This window comes from Artemia sp. Qi Xiang Cuo, chromosome 16 (assembly GCF_049724085.1).
Source record: "Artemia sp. Qi Xiang Cuo chromosome 16, ASM4972408v1, whole genome shotgun sequence".
NCBI classification, from domain to species: domain Eukaryota; kingdom Metazoa; phylum Arthropoda; class Branchiopoda; order Anostraca; family Artemiidae; genus Artemia; species Artemia sp. Qi Xiang Cuo.
The window spans coordinates 50,163,481-50,182,560 of record NC_142809.1 but is presented as its reverse complement, the minus strand read 5'-3'; the positions used below and the strand labels follow the sequence as shown (position 1 = coordinate 50,182,560).

The window sequence follows — 19,080 nt, the reverse complement described above, 5'->3', positions numbered from 1 at the left end:
TCCAGTTTGCCCTGTTATGGTTAAATTTTGGTGTGTACTCTTCTTCTTCATAACCAGTTCTACCAATTTCTACCAGTATGGCCTAGTGGTCTTTTATTAGTTTAGGCATTGAACTCATTTTTGAGTATCTAGATAGTTTATTTGGCATTAGTTGTAGGTCAATGGTGGAGAAAAGGTTAGTCTTGCAGTCGTAATAGGTATTAATACCATGTGGTGTGGCTATTGACATTTCTGGGAATTCATTTAGTAGGTTATCTAAAAATTGGCCTGCCTTGTTGGTTTTCTTTCCTCCCCAAGTAGGGCTATGAGCATTGAAGTCTCCTGCTATTATTATTTTCTGATGAATCATCTTAGGTGCAATTTCTGTAAGGAATTCCTTAGCTTCATGGTTACCATTGAGATTGTAAAAGGAGTATATTGTTAGTGTTTCTCTATCTTTAAGACTTATTTTTACTCCAACTACATCAACCTCATTAGGGTATTCCTTTGGTATTATGAAGTTGTGCTTAACATCTTTCCTTACAAGGATAGCCACACCCCCTCCTTTCCCGCCAGATGATCTTTCTTTCCTGTAGAGCTCATATTCTTCAACCCATAGTGTACTTTCTTGGTCAAGGTGGGTTTCCTGGAGACATATAACATGTGTATCTTTTACTTTAATATACATGAGCAGCTGGTCTAGCTTTTCTTTTGATAGTGAGCGTGTGTTCCATTGGAGGATCTTTAGTGTTGTTTTGCTCTGGTTTTGTAATGGATGGTTGTGGATTTGGTCTTTATGCATTGGCCATATAGTGGTAAGCTTGATGGTTATTTTGGATGGTGATTAGATCAAGCTCTGCAGTCTCTACTAAGCTTTTAGAGAAGTATTTTGTGGCTAGTTCTCTCATGATGACTGCCTTAAGTCCTTGGGGAATTTTAGCTTGGGAAAGGAAAGTACTTGCCATGGTGTAGGCTATGAGGTTGGTGATTGCCTTGACTGTGTTGGTGGACATTGATTTTGTGGCCTGGTTTGTGGCTGATGCTACTGGAGCTAATGGCTTGGGGTTTTGCTTGAAATTTGGTAGGCCTGTGGGTCTTGCTTGCCTATTGCTGTTGCTGGAGCTGGTGCTTGCTGGGGCAGGGAACAGGGAAGAGAATCTGGCAGGTATTGGAGATTTTTGTGGTGTGCTAGATGTTCTTGGTGTCCATGGTGTCTCAAGCATGCTGCATGTTGGGGAGAGGGGTGTGTTGGGAACTGTTTCTGAGGGGATAGCTGGCTTGTTGTATTTACTTACTTGTTGGGCAGCAAATGGGATTGGTATATTTTTTATTTCTGCCATTCTAATAATGTTTAGACGCTCTCTGTACTTAGGACATAGACTTCTATTATCAGAATGATGGGGGCCATTGCAATTTATGCATTTAGGTTGGGCTTTACAGTCATTGCTTTCATGTTCTTCTTGGCACACTATGCATTTGTTTATTGTGGTTTTGCAATGCTTGTAGGTATGGCCTAGTCTATGGCACTTTTTACACTGGATTGGTTTGTCCTTGTATGCTTTATGTGACTTTGGCTACCCAAATAGAAATATTTGTTGGGTGATCTGAGGGTGTCCATCCAATATGAAAGTTACAGTCCTATGTGTTGGTGGAGAGTTTAGTCCTGGTTTACTTAGGAGGTGGATAGTCTTAACTGGAATGTCTTCCCCATTGGCTGTCATTAAACCCTCTTGTAGTTAAGATTCAGGGATACCACGTGGGATATTGTATACTACAATTGGTTCTTCTGTTTGGTGAGGTTTCCACTTTTCAGTTGTCACCTGGATGCTTCCAACAGTTGTTAGTTTCATAGCTGTGTTGTCATGGTTGGCTTCTGGAAAAAGGACTTCTAATAAGACATCTCTAGCTATATAGATGCTGAAATTGCATCTTAGGGCCTTGAAGAGCGTTAATCTTATCTGCTGTATGTTCTTAGGTAAGAATAGTGTCTCCTGAGATTTTGGAATCAGTCTTATAACTGTTCCATCATGGATGTATTTCTCTGTAGTTTGTTGGGTTGGGCTATGAATTAGGAATGGTTGGGTGGTTTGGTAATGGCCTCTATGGTTTGTAGCCTGTAGAGGACTATTAGATGGCTTCTTCCTTTTTGATTTTCTCTGTACAGTGATGAACTCAGTTTCTACTGTGCTGGTTTCTGGTCTTTCCTGAACTGTGATCATGGTGTTGATTTGGCTATCATCAGATGTTTCAGTTTCAATTTCCACTGCAGGATTGGGGACTTGATTAGGGAAGAGTATTGCATCTCCCCAAGACTGGCCCCCTTCCAAGTGGGGGCCAGGTGGATCTGGTTTTGACATTCAGTCAAGGAACATGGCAAAAATATTGATAACAGGTAAATCAATACAATAAATAGATCAGGTAAGACACTTGACCCAAAAAAAAGTATAATCATTGTAATCCTCCTCAAAATGGTAGTAAAAAGGATAATTTTTGTATTATTTATTTTCTAGAAGAATTTCTTCTTCTTCGAATTTCTTCTCTTTAATGGCGCCTTTAGTGATGAAAGTGATCAATGCGAAGTTCCAATTTCAGAGCAGGGTTGCCATGCTGGCCTAGAAGAATTTACTAAATCTGAGGGGAAAAATTTACTAAATTGCATCTGTTTTTACTAAATGCTAAAAAAATATTTTGCGCGTGAGGCTGCCGCCCCATGCACACCATTGAGCACCGTCTTCTACTATAGAAGGATAGTCAATAGGACTTACAAGATCTTTTTGCATTTTTTCTTTCTTTTTCATAGTATGATTGAAAATTCCGGAAACCTATATTTTCAAAAATCTTCTGTTTGGATTATTTTGATATACGACTGAATAGGCGTCATATTTCAGATACGGTGTATCCAAGACGTCAAACAATAGTCTGGAATCTTAGATTCTGGAAATTCTGCTGATGAAGCCAAGCTTAAAATTTATCAATGGTCTTCAGGTAATAAAATTCAAATATATTGGAAAATTAAAAAGCAATCAAAGAAGAAAAACAGCTACAACTCAAATTTCACGAAGCAATTCAGGTGATGAAGTGCTTGGAATCTGAGGTGTGTTTGAAAGTGACGGATTTTGAAATTTTTCCCCCATTTTCTGTTTTTGAGTTTGAAATTTAAACCCTTCAAATTTGCATTTTTAAGAGGAAATTTGTCAGTTTTAAAATACTAATTGGACTGGTCTTTAAATAAGGGATAAGCTGCTTACATAGAATTCTGGCAAATTTTAAAGCAATCAGTTTAGGGGTTTTTTTTTAATAGATTTTTTGTGGATTCTCTCTTGTTCGTATTCAAGGAAATCAAAAACCAATACAATCTTTGTCCCTCCGAAACGGAAATGACATAATCGACTACCGGTTTAGTTGTAATATTATGTAAATTAAAAAGTGCACCTTAAATTGGACTAGGGCTGCCAAGAAAAAGAAAAATTATATAACATACAATAATTAGTTTAAAAAACTAACATTGTGTCAATAGTCTTCATGTGAGGCAAATCATACAAATTGAAAAGTAATAAGAAAAATGTGTAGTCAAAATTGAAGAAGTCACACTTAAAAGGCTTTAATCGTACTTGGCCTCATCCGAATTTAAATTATTCACTAGTGTTGAATTCTGACTAAAGGGATCTACTTGTTTCCATTTCTTGATAGCCCGAGTCAAATCACTTGGGATCACTTAAACGTGTACTCTATTTGAGGACCTGAGAACAAGTTGCTTCGTTTTCATCAGGGACGAAACACTCGAGACATGCAACAAAACTTGCACTTTACTGAAAAAAATACAAATGAATGTCCATTGATAGTTTAATATGCATATACTGATAATTAGTAATCAAAATTGTAATATTATATTAAAGTTATAAAAGTAAAAACATGTATATTTTTTTCAGGCATAGGTGTTTTGAGCCCAACTTATATTAATTTCTGGTCGTTTTGAGTTTGACTAGGTTATTTATTGTAATTTCTGTTCAATTTGCGTTTCATTTATTTATTGATGCTGTTTTGGGGTAGTTTCACGCTTGGTAGATTATTTTATTTTGTTTTTGCTCATTTTTTGTTTGATAGAGCTCTTTGCTTTTCTTTTAAAATTTTTTTCTGGAAAAAGTTTTTTTTAACTAATATAATGAAAAAAATAAAGAAATCCATGAAGCAGGAACGAAAACAGAAAAAAACACAAGAGATTTAGAACAAAGCAGCACACAAAAGAAGGAGCAAAGAGACGAGCTCAGGGATTGAAACAGGAAAACACAGAAATGAATGAGCAAACTATAATGACAGACCTTAATAAATGACAAAATACCGGAGAAAAGCTTCAAAAAAAGAACAGAGGAGCAATAGAACGTAAATACAGCAACAAGCATGTCATGATATGCCAAAACTCCAAATACCCTTATTTTTTGAGTGATTTTGGAAAAGATTAATGAAGTGACTTCCCTTACTTATTTGGGGTGCATGATTACTAAATTAATTTAACAAATGTTTAATTTAACAAATTAAAAAGTAACAAAGCTGATTGATTACAAATGATGTTGACATTAAAAGTTTAGTGAATACGTAAGTTATAATGAAATCACTACCATCAGTATACAGTATAATCAAACAATTGCGTGTTAAAGAACTTAAGGAGTGATGTGGCATGTTAGCAACCGACACTCCAAAAAACGGTAATTTGATAACAATAGTTGTATCGAAAGAACCAGATTATTACGCTGATTCCGAATATACAATATTCATTAAGTGTTACCAATCAAAAGATACGAGCCTGAGAATATTTCTTGATTTACCAAAAGTGAGGAAAACGGCCCCTAAAAGTCAAGAAATCAAATGAAAATCAATCCTCACGTTAAACGTATTAGAAAACCCTACTGTAGAAGTTTCAAGTTGCCATTTTTAAAAATACGGAATTTTTTATTTTTTACCAGAAGACAGATTTTTTTCAGGGGTCATCGCATCGAACTTTTTCACGGAGGAGGGGATTCTCGTCACAATCTAAAAAAATAGTATTTTCTAAAAATGAGAAAAAAATCAGAAATAATCTACAAATGAAAGTCCGATAATAAAATTTTTTCATCCGGAACCATACACAAAAACTTTTCCCCGTGGAATTTTCAGCTAGATTGGAATTGTTTGGGGAACTTTCCTTGCAAGCGGGGGGTGTAATTTACGTGGTAAGAACTTTCCTTGAGGGGAAGAAATTTTCCACGAAGGGAGAGCCGGATATCCCGGCATTATTTAAAGACGATCAGGAATTAAATGTAAAAATAAAGTTTTTGTAATTGAAAGTAAGGAGTAACATCAAAACTTTAAACAAACATAAATTATTATGCACATGAGGGGGGTTGTCCCTTTTTAAATACCTTGCTCTTTGAGCCAAAGTTTGACTTATTGTACTAATTCTTTAAGAAAAACTCCCGAAAGACAATTAATCAGAACAATAAGAAGATTTTTTGAAATACTAAAATAACTTTAGCGTGAAGAACACGGTATTGCATGGCTAGGCAGCAGTAGTCTAATAACCTTGGCAGAAAATAAAAAGATACATCAATGGAACAAATTTAAAAAAATGATTTTTCTTTTTTCAAGACTGAAGGCTCAAAATCTCCAGGTAAGAGTTTTTTTTACTACTGTAATTCCAATATTGCCATTTTATTTCGATCCACAGTCCAAACTCCAAGATACTGATTAAAAACCCAATCGGTAAAGAGAAAGCAAGACATATAAAGAAGTTTCGTATATGAATTCTGGAAAATTTACCCAGTGTAAAATTTCTTCTGGAAACCGTCCTCTTCATTGAAAATTCTCCCAGCAGAAAATTCGTCCTCCCCTCCCCACTCAAAAAGTGTATGCATACTTCCCAATAACATATAAAAAAAGGGCGATTTTATAAGTTTAAAGCCTTTCCACATGGGCTAGTGGGGGGTATTTTTATCTGATTGGGTCTTTCAACTAAGCTGAATGAAAAAAGCTATCTCAAAATTTTGATCGGACGCTTTTGCAAAGAAAAAGACGCGGGAAAGGGCCTAGTTGCCCTCCAATTTTTGTTCACTTAAAAAAGGCGCAAGAACTTTTCATTTTCATTAGAATGAGCCCTATCCCGACGTCCTAGGCCTACTGGGTCGATACGATCACCCTTGGGGAAAAAACAACAACAAAAAACAAAGAAACACACATGCGTGATTTTTCTTCTGGTAAAAACTACAAAATTCTAAATTTTTGCAGATATGAGCTTGAAACATTTATAGTAGAGTTTTTCGATACGCTGAATCTGATGGTTGTATTTTCACTAGCATTATATGACTTCAACGGGGTCTTTCCTCCTGTTTCCGAAAATCAGAAAAAAATTGTAAGCTCGTAGCTTTTGATGGGTAGAACCAAACTTAATGAAACTGATATATAGGGAATCAGCATAATAAGCCAATTCTTTTGATATATCTATTGGAAACAAAATCTGTTTTTTAGAGTTTTGGTTACTATTGAGCCAGGTCACTGTAAGTAAGTTAAAGTTCATTTCCACGAACTTTTTGATTACCCATTAAAATCCTAACAGTATTACCAAAAGTATTGTATTTATAAAACATAGCTTCATGAAATGTAATAAAACAAATAGATTTTGGAGGGGGTTCATTGGATTGGTCATCAGACACTCTAGTGCTCATTTTAAGAGTCAAAGTGATCGGAAGGCAGCTCCTCCCTCCACACACACACACGTCGTACTGTCCCAAAATGCATCTAATAGAAATTTTAAGATAGCTATTCTATTCAAAATAGTCTAAATATCATATAACAAGGCTTTTGGGGTTAAAGAAAACCAGAGATTAGGGGCAAGGGTTGTAAGTTATGCCCAGGCGGCATTTAAGGTTCTTATGATAGGGATGGTTGTTTAACTTTAGAAGAGGTTCAGTCTTTCTCCCTGAAAAAGACTATGTAAATATAAAACGAACAGAAAATAATTAAGAAAAAACTTTTCGCACAAAATAAGTCTTTCAAAAAAAGTAAAGAACTGAATTAAGCCAAAAATAGAATCAAACAATATACCAAGTATACAATTACCACAAATCAGTATCAATAAATAAATGAAACCCAAAATAAACAGAGTAAAGTAAATAACAGAGTCAAACTGCAAACGAGCAGAAATTAATATCAGTAGGGTTTTAAACCCCATGCTTTTTAAAAGACAGAATATAATTTGTACTTTACTAAAAAAATTCTTTTAAATGTTTTCACTTTTATAACTTTAAGAAATCAAAAACTAATTAAGATATTAAGAAATAAATTTCAGCATATGTAAATTAAACTGACGAAGCACATTTTTTTCAGTAACCCGACGTATAGAGCAAAACAATTTGCACATTAATTTGAAATTTAGTAAAAACTGTGTTGGAAAAAAAAATATAAATATACAAAATAGCGGGCAAATTAGTGTGCAAAAATAATCTATGATGTTTCATCCAATGATATCCAACTTAAGGGTATTAAGAAATGTGTTTTTGTCAATATCTTGAAAACCTGACTTGACTGAGCAAAATTGATTTCAGCTTTTTAATCAGTATCAAAAACTGCATTAGAAAAAGTAAATATCATGCCGAATATCTATGGCTTGTTATTGTGTGACTAATCTAAGCATGATAATTTGGTCTGCTTATCCTCTCCCCTTCCTAAGACCAGACTGTTTTTCTGTTAAAACTTTATCTCAAATTCTAAGAACATCTTTAAGTCTAGAAAGCATATTTATGGCCTACTAAAAAATTTGCGACCTACAGACACCAAGCTAATGCCTGTATCATTACAACGGTCACTCTTATAATCTTTCTTATAAAACAGTTTAATTCAATTTTTTCTGAAATCACTAAGCACTTCCCTTTTTTCAATCTTTTAAGTACTCTCTCTAATTATTCCATGCAAAATAAATCATCCTTAGCTTTAAAATTGTCACAACACTTTTTCATCTTTTACATATTATTTCCTTTAACTTTTTCATGGTTTAACACACTATCAAAATGTCCCGCCCATCTCTCTTTAACTCCTTCCTTACCTGTTACAGATATTTTTCCTCCATGTATTTCTCCTTGTTTTGTGTTGCTTTGTTGGTAAAAGGTAAAGAATACAGGATTGGACTTTACAGCCCCTACCGGCTGGGCTGATCTCTATTTCTTGGGACTTCAGTCAGGAAGCACAGTATTGTTGGGGGCCAGCCATGCCGTGCTTTTGCACACCCTTCCTGTTTACCTTCCCCAGATTTATCCAGGGACCCATCTAGAGCTGGGTCGACTCTACCTGAGCTTACAGAGTTACACCATTGACCCTCGTCACACCAATCCACACCTTTGTTGGGTTTACTGGTAAACATTAAAAATATTAATCCTTTACTATTCTTTGTTTCAGATACAGAGAATACCTGACTTCCGTCCCAAAAGCAAAATCAACAACAAGATATCAACAATTACAGCAGTTTTGACCAATTTAAGGTCAGAGAATAGTCCGACGGTTACAATCCAATGTAACGATGGAGAGATTATGGTAAAAAAAAACTGGTTTTAATTGCAACAAACGAGGTATTCAGAGCAATGTTTGATTTTGCAATGTTTGAGAATTGAACAAACTTTGTTGCGGTAAATGATGTTGACTTTACCACTATGAAAGATATTACTGATTACCATGAGGAAGGGAGAATTTACAAGGGAGAAATTGAAAAGGAAGAATTTACATACATTGTTGAAAAATGCAACTTTATTGGAATCACGGAAGCCATGGCAGAACTAGCGTTTGATAAATATTTCAAAGAAAAAGAGATAGACATACTTAAGGACATTTTCACCATCTACAACTGTCCAATCTTCTTGCAGTTAGTCTTAAAAGAGCTTGCAATAGCAATCTTTAGAGGAGAAAAAGCCCAGATTTTGTAGAAGAATTTAATACCCAAAATTTTCGTCCCTTTCAGAAATGTGTTGTGACTTTCTGATTGGGCGTGATTTTAAGAGCTGAAATTCATTTTTGTACTGTTGGAACCCTGAGGAAAGATCTTTTACCGCTACAAACATCCTGGGAATGATAGACCCACGAAAATTTTCAACAACTGATGTTCTTAGTATGGCTAAGTCTGTACCTTTGAGTCAGAAATTTTAAGGTTTTCAGTATGTTTCAAAAAACGCTAGAATATGTTATCAAATGCAACACAATGACAAATACCATTGCTGCGTCAAGTTGTGTGCATGGACCAATTAATTGCATAGCATGTAAACTTCCAGGCCATGCTCCATTCCATTTCTCCATTGCCTGCATTGGTAAACATGGATGCTGGTATAGAAATAATGGAAATTCTGAAAATAAGAGACACAGCGGCCATTGTGGGCGCCAGTTTACTTTCCTGCTTAATAACTCAAGTATTTTCAGTTCAATGGCTTATGAGTGACTTTCTCTAATTTTCTGATTTAATAGTAGGTTTATTTTTAATGGTTGTGTTAAAAGGTTTATTCTACTCGCAAACAAAAGTTTAGCATGGGTGTCTATATCCTCTATTTTGATACTGGTTTAGAAGATAATAAATAAAACAAAACCTAGCAGCTTGGCTAATTGATATTAATTGGATTTGAGCTGATTAAGTTGACATATAGTTAATCCTAAATTTAAAAATGATTTATAGAAGTGTTTTATTTTCAGAAAAAAGTAAAGTCTATCATAGCTTTGAGCGTTTCTTTTCTCGAACATGAGAAATCTAAGTTCTTGGAAAACGGATTCATAAAAGGTCCTCTAGTTTTAAGTTCTTTTTAAAGGATGCTTAAACATCCCAAAAATAAGTGAAATCGAGTTGTTGCCTATTCTTTAAGTGTAAAAACTTTTGGAAATGAAATTCGTAGAAATTCCAGCAAATTTCAGCCTATTGTAAAAGGTTCCTAAGTATTCCGTCAACATTTAAAATACACAATGGATATTTTTTTTTTGAACATCAAAACAGGTAAATTCTTGAAAATAAAGTGTCAGAAATTCCAGAAGTTTGAGGCTTATTTTAGAGGATCTGCAAAGATATCAATAGCGACTAAGATACTTCTTTAAATTTATCATCCCATCGATCAAAATATCTTCTATCCTCAAAAAACAGTTCAAGAACCTTTTCCTTTTTAATTAAATTTTTTGAGGAAAATGCATTAAGATACATAAGAATTGAAGCGTTTGGGTTTAAAAACACACATGTTTGGGTCAAAGTTTTCCCTCTTTTTCTTAAAATATTTCTCACATTTCAAAGGATTATTTAAAGGATAGTGAAAGTAAAATTTCTAATATCTTCATTATATTAATAACGTATACCCAACTAGGCATTAAGAAAATACAAAAGTGAAATCAGGGAAATTTATTTTTGTCTTGTAAGTTCTTGAATGTGTTAATTTGTCCGATAAGCATATATACCTTAGTAGAACATCTACTTTAAGTCTTTATTTAGTGTTTTTCAACAATTATCACCCCCCTCACTTAAAATTCTAAGTTATTATAGTTGTGTACAAAAATGGACTTCCTGTAAAGATTCTTTAATATCAATCCAATATTGAAATCCTGCAGTCCAAGAAAAACATATCCGCCATCTATTTCTTTACAGAAAGTTTTTTGCGGCCATCTCTTTATGTCAAAGATATCTTTGTTTCGAAGGTAGCACAGGTAAAATCCATTCGCATGAAAATTTCGGCGCCTAGTGCAGGTTAGGGGGGGGGGGGTAGAGACCCTACAATGTCATCGCTATCAAAAACCTTTATAAACCTTTCAAATAATACGTTAGATTCTATGACAAGTATTGAGAAAAATATTCATTTCCCATTAGAGACCGGTGCTTTTTAGAGTGATAAAAACATCAAAGTAATAATAGACATCCGATCAAAATTTTGAGATAGCCATTTTTTTTCAGTGTAGTAGATTTCAGGAAAGATATTATGTTTTTGAGGAGGACCCTCCCCCACAGCCTTCAGGGCAAGGGTTGTAAGTTATACCCTGGGGACATATATGGTTTTCATAGAAAGCTTTGTCGTAGAAAATTCAAAAAGGAGGCACTTCATATGGAAAGGGTCGTCGTAGAGACTTCAAAGGGGGCTCATTCAATTGGAAATCGAGAGTTCTAGTGTCCTTTTCGAGGGTCAAAAGTGATTGGTAGGCAACTAACACCCCTTCCACTCCCACCAGTTCTCCAAACACATCCAATCAAAATTTTGAGATAGCCATTTTGTTCAGCGTAGTTGATTTCCAAATAGAAATTATGTTTTTGAGGAGGACACTCACCCAGAGCCCCTAGGCCAAGGGTTGTAAGTTATGCCCTGGGGGCATATAAGGTTTTTATAGAAAGCTTTGTCGTAGAAACTTAAAAAGGACTCATTCAATTGGAAATTCAAAGAGCTGGTGCCCTTTTTAATAGTTGAAAGTTATTGGAGGGCAACTAAGCCCCCTCTCACGCCCACCCCTCCCCAAACACATCCAATCAAAATTTTGAGATAGCCATTTTGTTCATCGTATTTGAAAACTCAGGAAATTATATCTTTAAGGATAAAAACCCCCTCAGCCCTCAGGGCAAGGGTTGTAAGTTATGCCCTGGGGGCATGTAAGGTTTTTATAGAAAATTTTGTCGTAGAAATTTTAGAAAGGGCTCATTCGATTGGAAATTTAAATGGCTAGTTCTCTTATTAATAGTCGAAAGAGATTGGAAGGCAACTAATATCCCTTCCACGTCCACCATTTCCCCAAACACATCCAATAAAAATTTTAATATTGCCATTTCATTCAACATAGTTTAAAGTTCTGGGAATTATATGTTTGAGCAGGACACTCCCCCAACAGTCTTCAGGGCATGGTCTATAAGTCTTGCCCTGGGGGCATATATAGTTCTTATGGAAGGTGCGCTCGTAAAAACCCCGGATATGTCTGATTTGACTAGATATTAAATGTTCTAGTTCACTTTTTAAGCGTCAAAAGATATCGGAGGGTAACCAGCTTCCTCCCCCAGATTCTTTTTTCCCAGATGCATCCGATAAAAATTTTGAGATAGCTATTTTGTTAAAAATAGTTCAAAGATCATGTAACGAAAATTCAAGTGTCGACAAAACCCCCAAGGGTCCGGGAGCAGGCGTTGTAAGTTATGTCCTGGGGGCACATATGGGTCTTATGGAAGGGATGCTCATATTAACTTCGAAGAGGGCTCATTTGATTGGAAATTAAAAGTTCTACTTCACTTTTTAAGAGTCAAAAGAGGTTGGAGTGCACCTAGCCCCCGCCCCCTCCAAGCCCTTTTTTCCTCAAACCCATCTGATAAGAACTTTGAGATAGCCTTTTTGTAAATAGTTCAAAGACCATAAAACAAAAACTCCAGTGTTGACACAGCCCTCCAGGGCCCAGCGGCAGGCGTTGTAAGTTATACCCTGGGGGAATATATGGTTCTTATTGAATGAATGCTCATAAAACTTCAGAGGGCTCATTTGATCAATTAAAAGTTCTAGTTCAGCTTTTTAGAGCCAAAAGAGATTGTAGGGAAACTAGCCCCCCCACGCCGTTTTCCCTCAAATGCATCCAATTAAAATTTTGAGATAGCCATTAAGTTATAAATTGCTCCAAAGTCAGATAACAAAAACTCAGGTGTCATCAAAATCCCCCAGGGTACGGGGGCAGGTGTTGTAAGCTTTGCCCTGAGCCATTTATGGTTCTTATGAAAGGGATGCTCGTATAAACTTCAGAGACGGCGCATTTGATTGGAAATTGAAAGTTCGAGCTCACTTTTTAACAGTCAAAAGAGATCCGAGGGCAGCTAGTTCCCCCTCTACACCTTCGTTTTCCAAACCCATCTGATGAAAATTTTGAGATAGACATTTTGTTAAAAATAGTTCAAAGGTCGGATAAGAAAAACTACGGTGTCATTACAACCACCCAGGGCCTAAGTGAAGCCAGTTATCAAGGAATAATTTAATAAAAGTATTCTGGATTGCAAAAAATAATACCATAATGTAACTCGAAAACTAAATTAATTTATGATGCAGTTTTCAGTTTAGCTAAATCAAAATTTATTTCAAAGTATAATAAATCTGATAAGATTGTTAAAAAGGATAATACATTATATTTGTCTCTTAATTTTAGTACTAAACAAATAGAAGATACTAATTTACCCATAATCTTAAACCAGCGGAGAGTGAAAAATGCCCTTCCATATAATTTGGTGTATAAAGAGAGTCCAATTTTAGCAAATAAATTTTCAAAAACGATTGGTCAAATGATTTTTAACTATAATTCAATACTTGAAAAACTTGACAAAGAGAGTAATTGGAATCCGGTTTGTAGTTGCGAGAAAAAAATTTTTGCCGTATGTAGATCAAACTTACGAGCATGTTGTAATGGGGGATTTGTCCATTATAAAGCATCTTGATCTTCAGAATATAGTGAAAATGGGGGCTAAATTCCGTCTTTCTCACCGCATAAAGCCAGCAGGTATTCTTAGGGGATTAAAGAATGATTTAAATTTAGTTATTGATAAATGGTGCAAAAAGGAGAAAATTACTAAAGACAGAATTCAGAATTGGATAAACTTGATTTTGACTAGTGTACGAAATAGCATGTATAGAGTTAATCCAAAAAATTCTGAGAAAAATTCAATATTTTATAAGGCCAATATAAAACAAGCAATTGCTAATATACAGAATGAATTTGTAATTGTACCAGTTGATACAGCTAGCAATAATTTTGCCATAATTTGTCAGAAACACTATTGTGATATTTTATCAAAAGAGTTACAAACAACAAATACATACGAAAAGGCTCATACAGAGGAGAATAGTTTAATTGAAAATATAGAAGAAAGAATTTTGAAAAAATTCAATATTAAAATAAATGATAATGATAAAAAGTTTCCTTTCTTATATTGGACGGTAAAATTTCATAAAAATCCACCAAAAACCACGTTTTATTGCTGGGGCAACTAGGAGTCCAACCAGAATTGCGGCCACTAACCTACCTTTAATTTTAAGAGAAATTAGAAATAAATTTAAAGCATATTGCGGAATTAAAAATTTTCTAACTTTAACCCATATTGGAGTGTTAATAACTCGTTACAAGTCATAGATTCTTTGGCTAATATTTCAGCTTAAAGAGTCGATTCATTTTACTTTACTGCTCTGTATACAAATTTGTCACTTAATTTAGTATTCGAAAAATTGAAAATGGTCATAAAGAAATCTTTTCTTTTGTCTAATATCGGATTTTTGAAAATTGATACTTTTAATAAAAAAGCCCGATATATATATATATATATATATATATATATATATATATATATATATATATATATATATATATATATATATATATATATATATATATATATATATATATATATATATATATATATATATATATATATATATATATATATATATATATATATATATATATATATATATATATATATATATATATATATATATATATATATATATATATATATATATATATATATTATATATATATATATATATATATATATATATATATATATATATATATATATATATAAATATATATATATATATATATATATATATATATATATATATATATATATATATATATATATATATATATATATATATATATATATATATATATATATATATATATATATATATATATATATATATATATATATATATATATATATATATATATATATATATATATATATATATATATATATATATATATATATATATATATATATATATATATATATATATATATATATATATATATATATATATATATATATATATATATATATATATATATATAAATAATATCTTGGTCTCCCATACATTAAAGGGATTTCAGACCACATTTCAAAAAATCTAAGGAAAAATAACATTTACACTTATTATAGACCCAGAAAAACTATCAGGTCCCAAATTTATTAAGGTAAAGACCCTATCTCGATAGGTGAAAACTCCGGTGTCTACAGAATTCCTTGTTCGTGTGGTCTTTGGTATATTGGAAGAAATAATCAGCGACTAACAGATAGATTAACTCAGCACTCTAGTTCAATTAATAATACACTTAAAAAGCGGAAAAACCAGAAAATTTTGACTCTGCCCTTGCAGAGCACATTTTTGAAAAACCAGACCATACTATTTTGTTTAATGAAGCTAGTCTTATTTCGAATGATAAAGGTATTGTCCAGCACTACAGAGAAGCTGTTGAAATTTATAAATACCAACATTTAGGTCTAGCTTTAAACAGAGATTCCGGTGATTTAAGAATAGACGAGTCATATTTCGGTTTTCTCAAAAGAGAAGCCGATACTTTAGTGATCCCTGAAATAAGTCTTGAACCACTTTCCCAGTCATCTAATCAAACACGTGAACAACCCCTTAGGTCTCAAAGGGTGTCTGCAAGAAATGCCTTAATTAAAATCCGAAATCCGAACCAGAATTGACCAGAACCTCTAAATATAGTTATTGAGCTTTGGATGAGGTGTAATGATTTCTTATCTCAGTTATGCTACAGGTTTTACCTTTGAATTAGTACGCTCAATTACCTATAGAGTGTATCATTGCTAATACTAGAAACTGATTGCAGTACCATGCCATCAAAAAGCAATATAGCCCCTCCTCTACTCCATAGCCCCTCCATCAAAAAGCATGCCCCTCCTCTACTCTGACTTATTCGTAACTTCACTATTTCCGATAAAGATCCAAGTTCATATATCAGCAGTTATGTAATAGTTCTCAAAATTTAACGTGTAAAGTGACAACCATGGCAAAAAATAACAGTATCGAAAATCCAATCCAATTTCTTTTATATAGCTAAATTTTACATTCTCGATGAAGGAATAGCTTATCTACTGAACTATCAAACGCAACAATTTGTTCAACCCTTCCAAAAGCATCAAAGTTGAAAAAGCGTACTTGAACAAATGGTATTTATTGGCTATGAGTGTAGTATACAGATTTTCTCAGTATTTTATTATTATATTTTATTATTTGCATTTTATTTATTCTCTCATCCATAGACAAAAGTGGGCCTCAGGCGCAGTTTCCCAGAATCTTATCCCTTTTTCACAACCTTCCTCCTTTCCTGTGATTTTTTTCTAACTTAAATTCTGGCTCTGGAGTATACTATGTTTAAAATTAATGCGACCCAATTTTACAATTCAATACCTATTTTGAAATTTCTTGTTTATAATTTTTGTCAAATACAATTTCTTCGAGGCCATTGAAAAGATTATAACAGATTAATAATACTTAAAAAAAATTAGACGGATATTGTCAAGAAGAAAAACAGAATGATGAAAAGCAGAAAATACACATGATTATATCATTAACACACACATAATTTCGGAATATTTTCCACCGTTAGATAACTTTGTATTCCTTCTCACATTTTACACTATTTGGTTTCAGAGTTAATCAGTTTGGCCACCGAACCATGCAATTACGGCTGAAAAGGCAAATCTAGTTCATAATACAGACATATCCTAATTTAAGGATCTAATCAGAACCTAGAGGGAGGATTAAACTTTAATTGTAGATAGCAAAACTTCATTTGCATCTTCAATTGCATCCAGGATATGAGCATGGGTCCATTGTTTTTGTAGTAGGCCCATTTGATTAGTAAATGGTCCATGTTTGATGCATATAATTTTCCTACATACAGCGTTTGTCTTCATTCTTAGTCCAATATCATGAATTAATTCTGCAATCCACTCTTCTCTGTCACCAACACACTGCAGCTCTAAAAAAAAAGACTTGAAGTATTCGTGACTCAACACACAAGTTTCCTGGGTACTTGTATGATATACCCCCTACCTAATATTCCCTTAGGGGAAATGTTTTCCTAATATTTCCCCTACCAAAGTAAGATAAAAATATAATACTTTAGAAACAAATTTGGACTATATATTTGCACATTAGGGGGGGGGGGCTAAAGTATAGCGGGTCTGCATATCTAATGTGTTAGGTGCAATCATTCTGCACATTATGTAATATTATGTAGTAAGAATTGTTTTCTAACTTTACACTGTCCAAATACTTTACCCCCTCCCCCACCCTAATGTGCAAATAGATAGCCCAAATTATATATATTCCATCTATTCTGTAACTTTACTTTGTCTTGTCTCACGCTAAGCTTAAAGAAACTAACGAAAAAAAAAAAAACAGTTCTATGATACGTCTATGAATGAACAACTTGAGCGGTAGGGGGTTTATCATACAAGTGCCCTTGCATGTATAGATAATTTAATTTCACTACTGTTCACTACTTTCACGACTGCATATTGCATGCTTTCATTTTCCAACCAAGGTCATGAATTAGTTCTCTAATCCAATCACTTTTTTCACCAGCATATTACTTCTCTAGACAATTAGGATATTAAATCTTCCGTGATTCAATAGACGATTTTCCAGCATTAAACATTTATTTCCATTCTCAGTGCAAATTTATGAACTAATTTTGAGATAAATTCTTGAGTGTCACCATAAAATTTTTAGCAAAGGCGATAATTATGGGGTAGCTTACCCAATAGAGTTGGAAACACCTTTTTTGGTGTGTGTTCATTGAAAATACCTTTCTGGTATTTTTATTGAAAATGCCTTTTCTAGTATTTTCATGCCTTTTCTAGTATTTTCATCATAAAAATTGAAAAAACTACAAATTTGTCCCCGCGTAGATTTTAAAACCCATATCCCCTCCACCCCTTTAATTTTCGTGAGATTTCGAAATTGCATTATAGCTTTAGAAGAATCAGGGATATTTAGAGACTTAAGAGATATTCAGTCTTTTGTGAATCTACAAGAAATTTTTCTACATAGACATGGTACACTTTGTTTGTTTTTACTTCATTCCCAAGTAACCTAGAAAACCCCCCTCCTTTTTTCCCAGAACATTACAGCTCTAAAACCACAAAAGATACTAAGGGACTTGAGGGATATCAAGTCTTTTGTAATTTTATAGTTCACTGGGTTTAATTTTATTCTTGGTTCAAAATGATAAAATATCTCCAGAACCCAAACTTCTTTGCCTCTACAACACTTTAGCCCTAGGATTATTAGAGATGTTAAGGGAATTCAGGAATATCAAGAATTTTGTGATTCTATGGGATATTTTTCTGCATAGACAGTTTTTCAGTAAACTATCTCTGTTTTCATTCTTAGTCAAGATTGATGAATTAACTCTGCAATCCCTTTTTCTTTTTTCCTAAAACAGTGCATCAAAACACCTTTGTAGAATCTAACTCATTAGTGATCGATACTGAAGTAGGTGTTTCAACACACATTAGTGCGCAAGGGAAAGGAGGGTGAAGTGGAGCTTTCGTTTGGCGACTCTGGCGACTTTGGCGACCAACCAAAACCCCCAAGTCAAATGCCCCCAATGCATCAAGCACCCCATATAAAACACCATCTTCTAAGCCCCCTAGCTCAAATCCCTATCAGAAGGAATCACCAAGCCAACAAGCCTCCTTGTCCGGTGAGATTAGGCCAGCCTGGCCCTCCCTCCCAAGAAGAAACAAACCAGAATCACTACCAGGAATCAATCCCTTAACCAACAAACAGGATGCACTACCAAAAATGCAATCCCCAAATATATGCTTATTCATTCTAAACTGTAATGCAGTTCAGGCCATGAACATAAATCAACTACAGAAAACAAAAATTATTGCAGAATTGGCAAAAATCTACATCCCAGATGATATGCTCATTCAAGCAAAAAAAGATCTTGCTTTAGTTTTAACAAAGCTGAACATTGATACTCAGTCATATGAAGAATAAATCAACAACACAACATTTATCAATGCTCCAATGGAATGTAAGATCACTCACAGAAAATAAGCTAAATGAACTAATATCATTTATGAATAATAATTCTATTAATATTGCTTGCCTCCAGGAAACTCATTTAACCCAAAATCAACAAATTAAGTCTCTGGGATATACTATCCTGAGAAAGGATAGATCTTCAGAGAGAAAAGGAGGTGGTGTAGCTTTATTAGTTAATAATAATATAAATTTTTGTGGCATCAATTTTCCAGATTTTGAAAATGATGTAAAGTTGATGTAA

General features: G+C 33.7%; 1 protein-coding gene across 1 annotated transcript in view; it reads right to left on the bottom strand.

Annotated features, from left to right (window-relative positions):
* Positions 1 to 14,989: 14,989 nt before the first annotated feature.
* LOC148943049 (pseudouridylate synthase TRUB2, mitochondrial-like) overlaps positions 14,990 to 19,080 on the bottom strand; it is a 45,433-nt gene continuing 41,342 nt past the window's right edge. Inside the window, exon 5 of the mRNA XM_089101958.1 lies at positions 14,990 to 16,758. Within this exon, the coding sequence (XP_088958084.1) occupies positions 16,538 to 16,758 (221 nt within the window). The 3' untranslated portion in view covers positions 14,990 to 16,537. The remainder of the gene's footprint in view (positions 16,759 to 19,080) is intronic.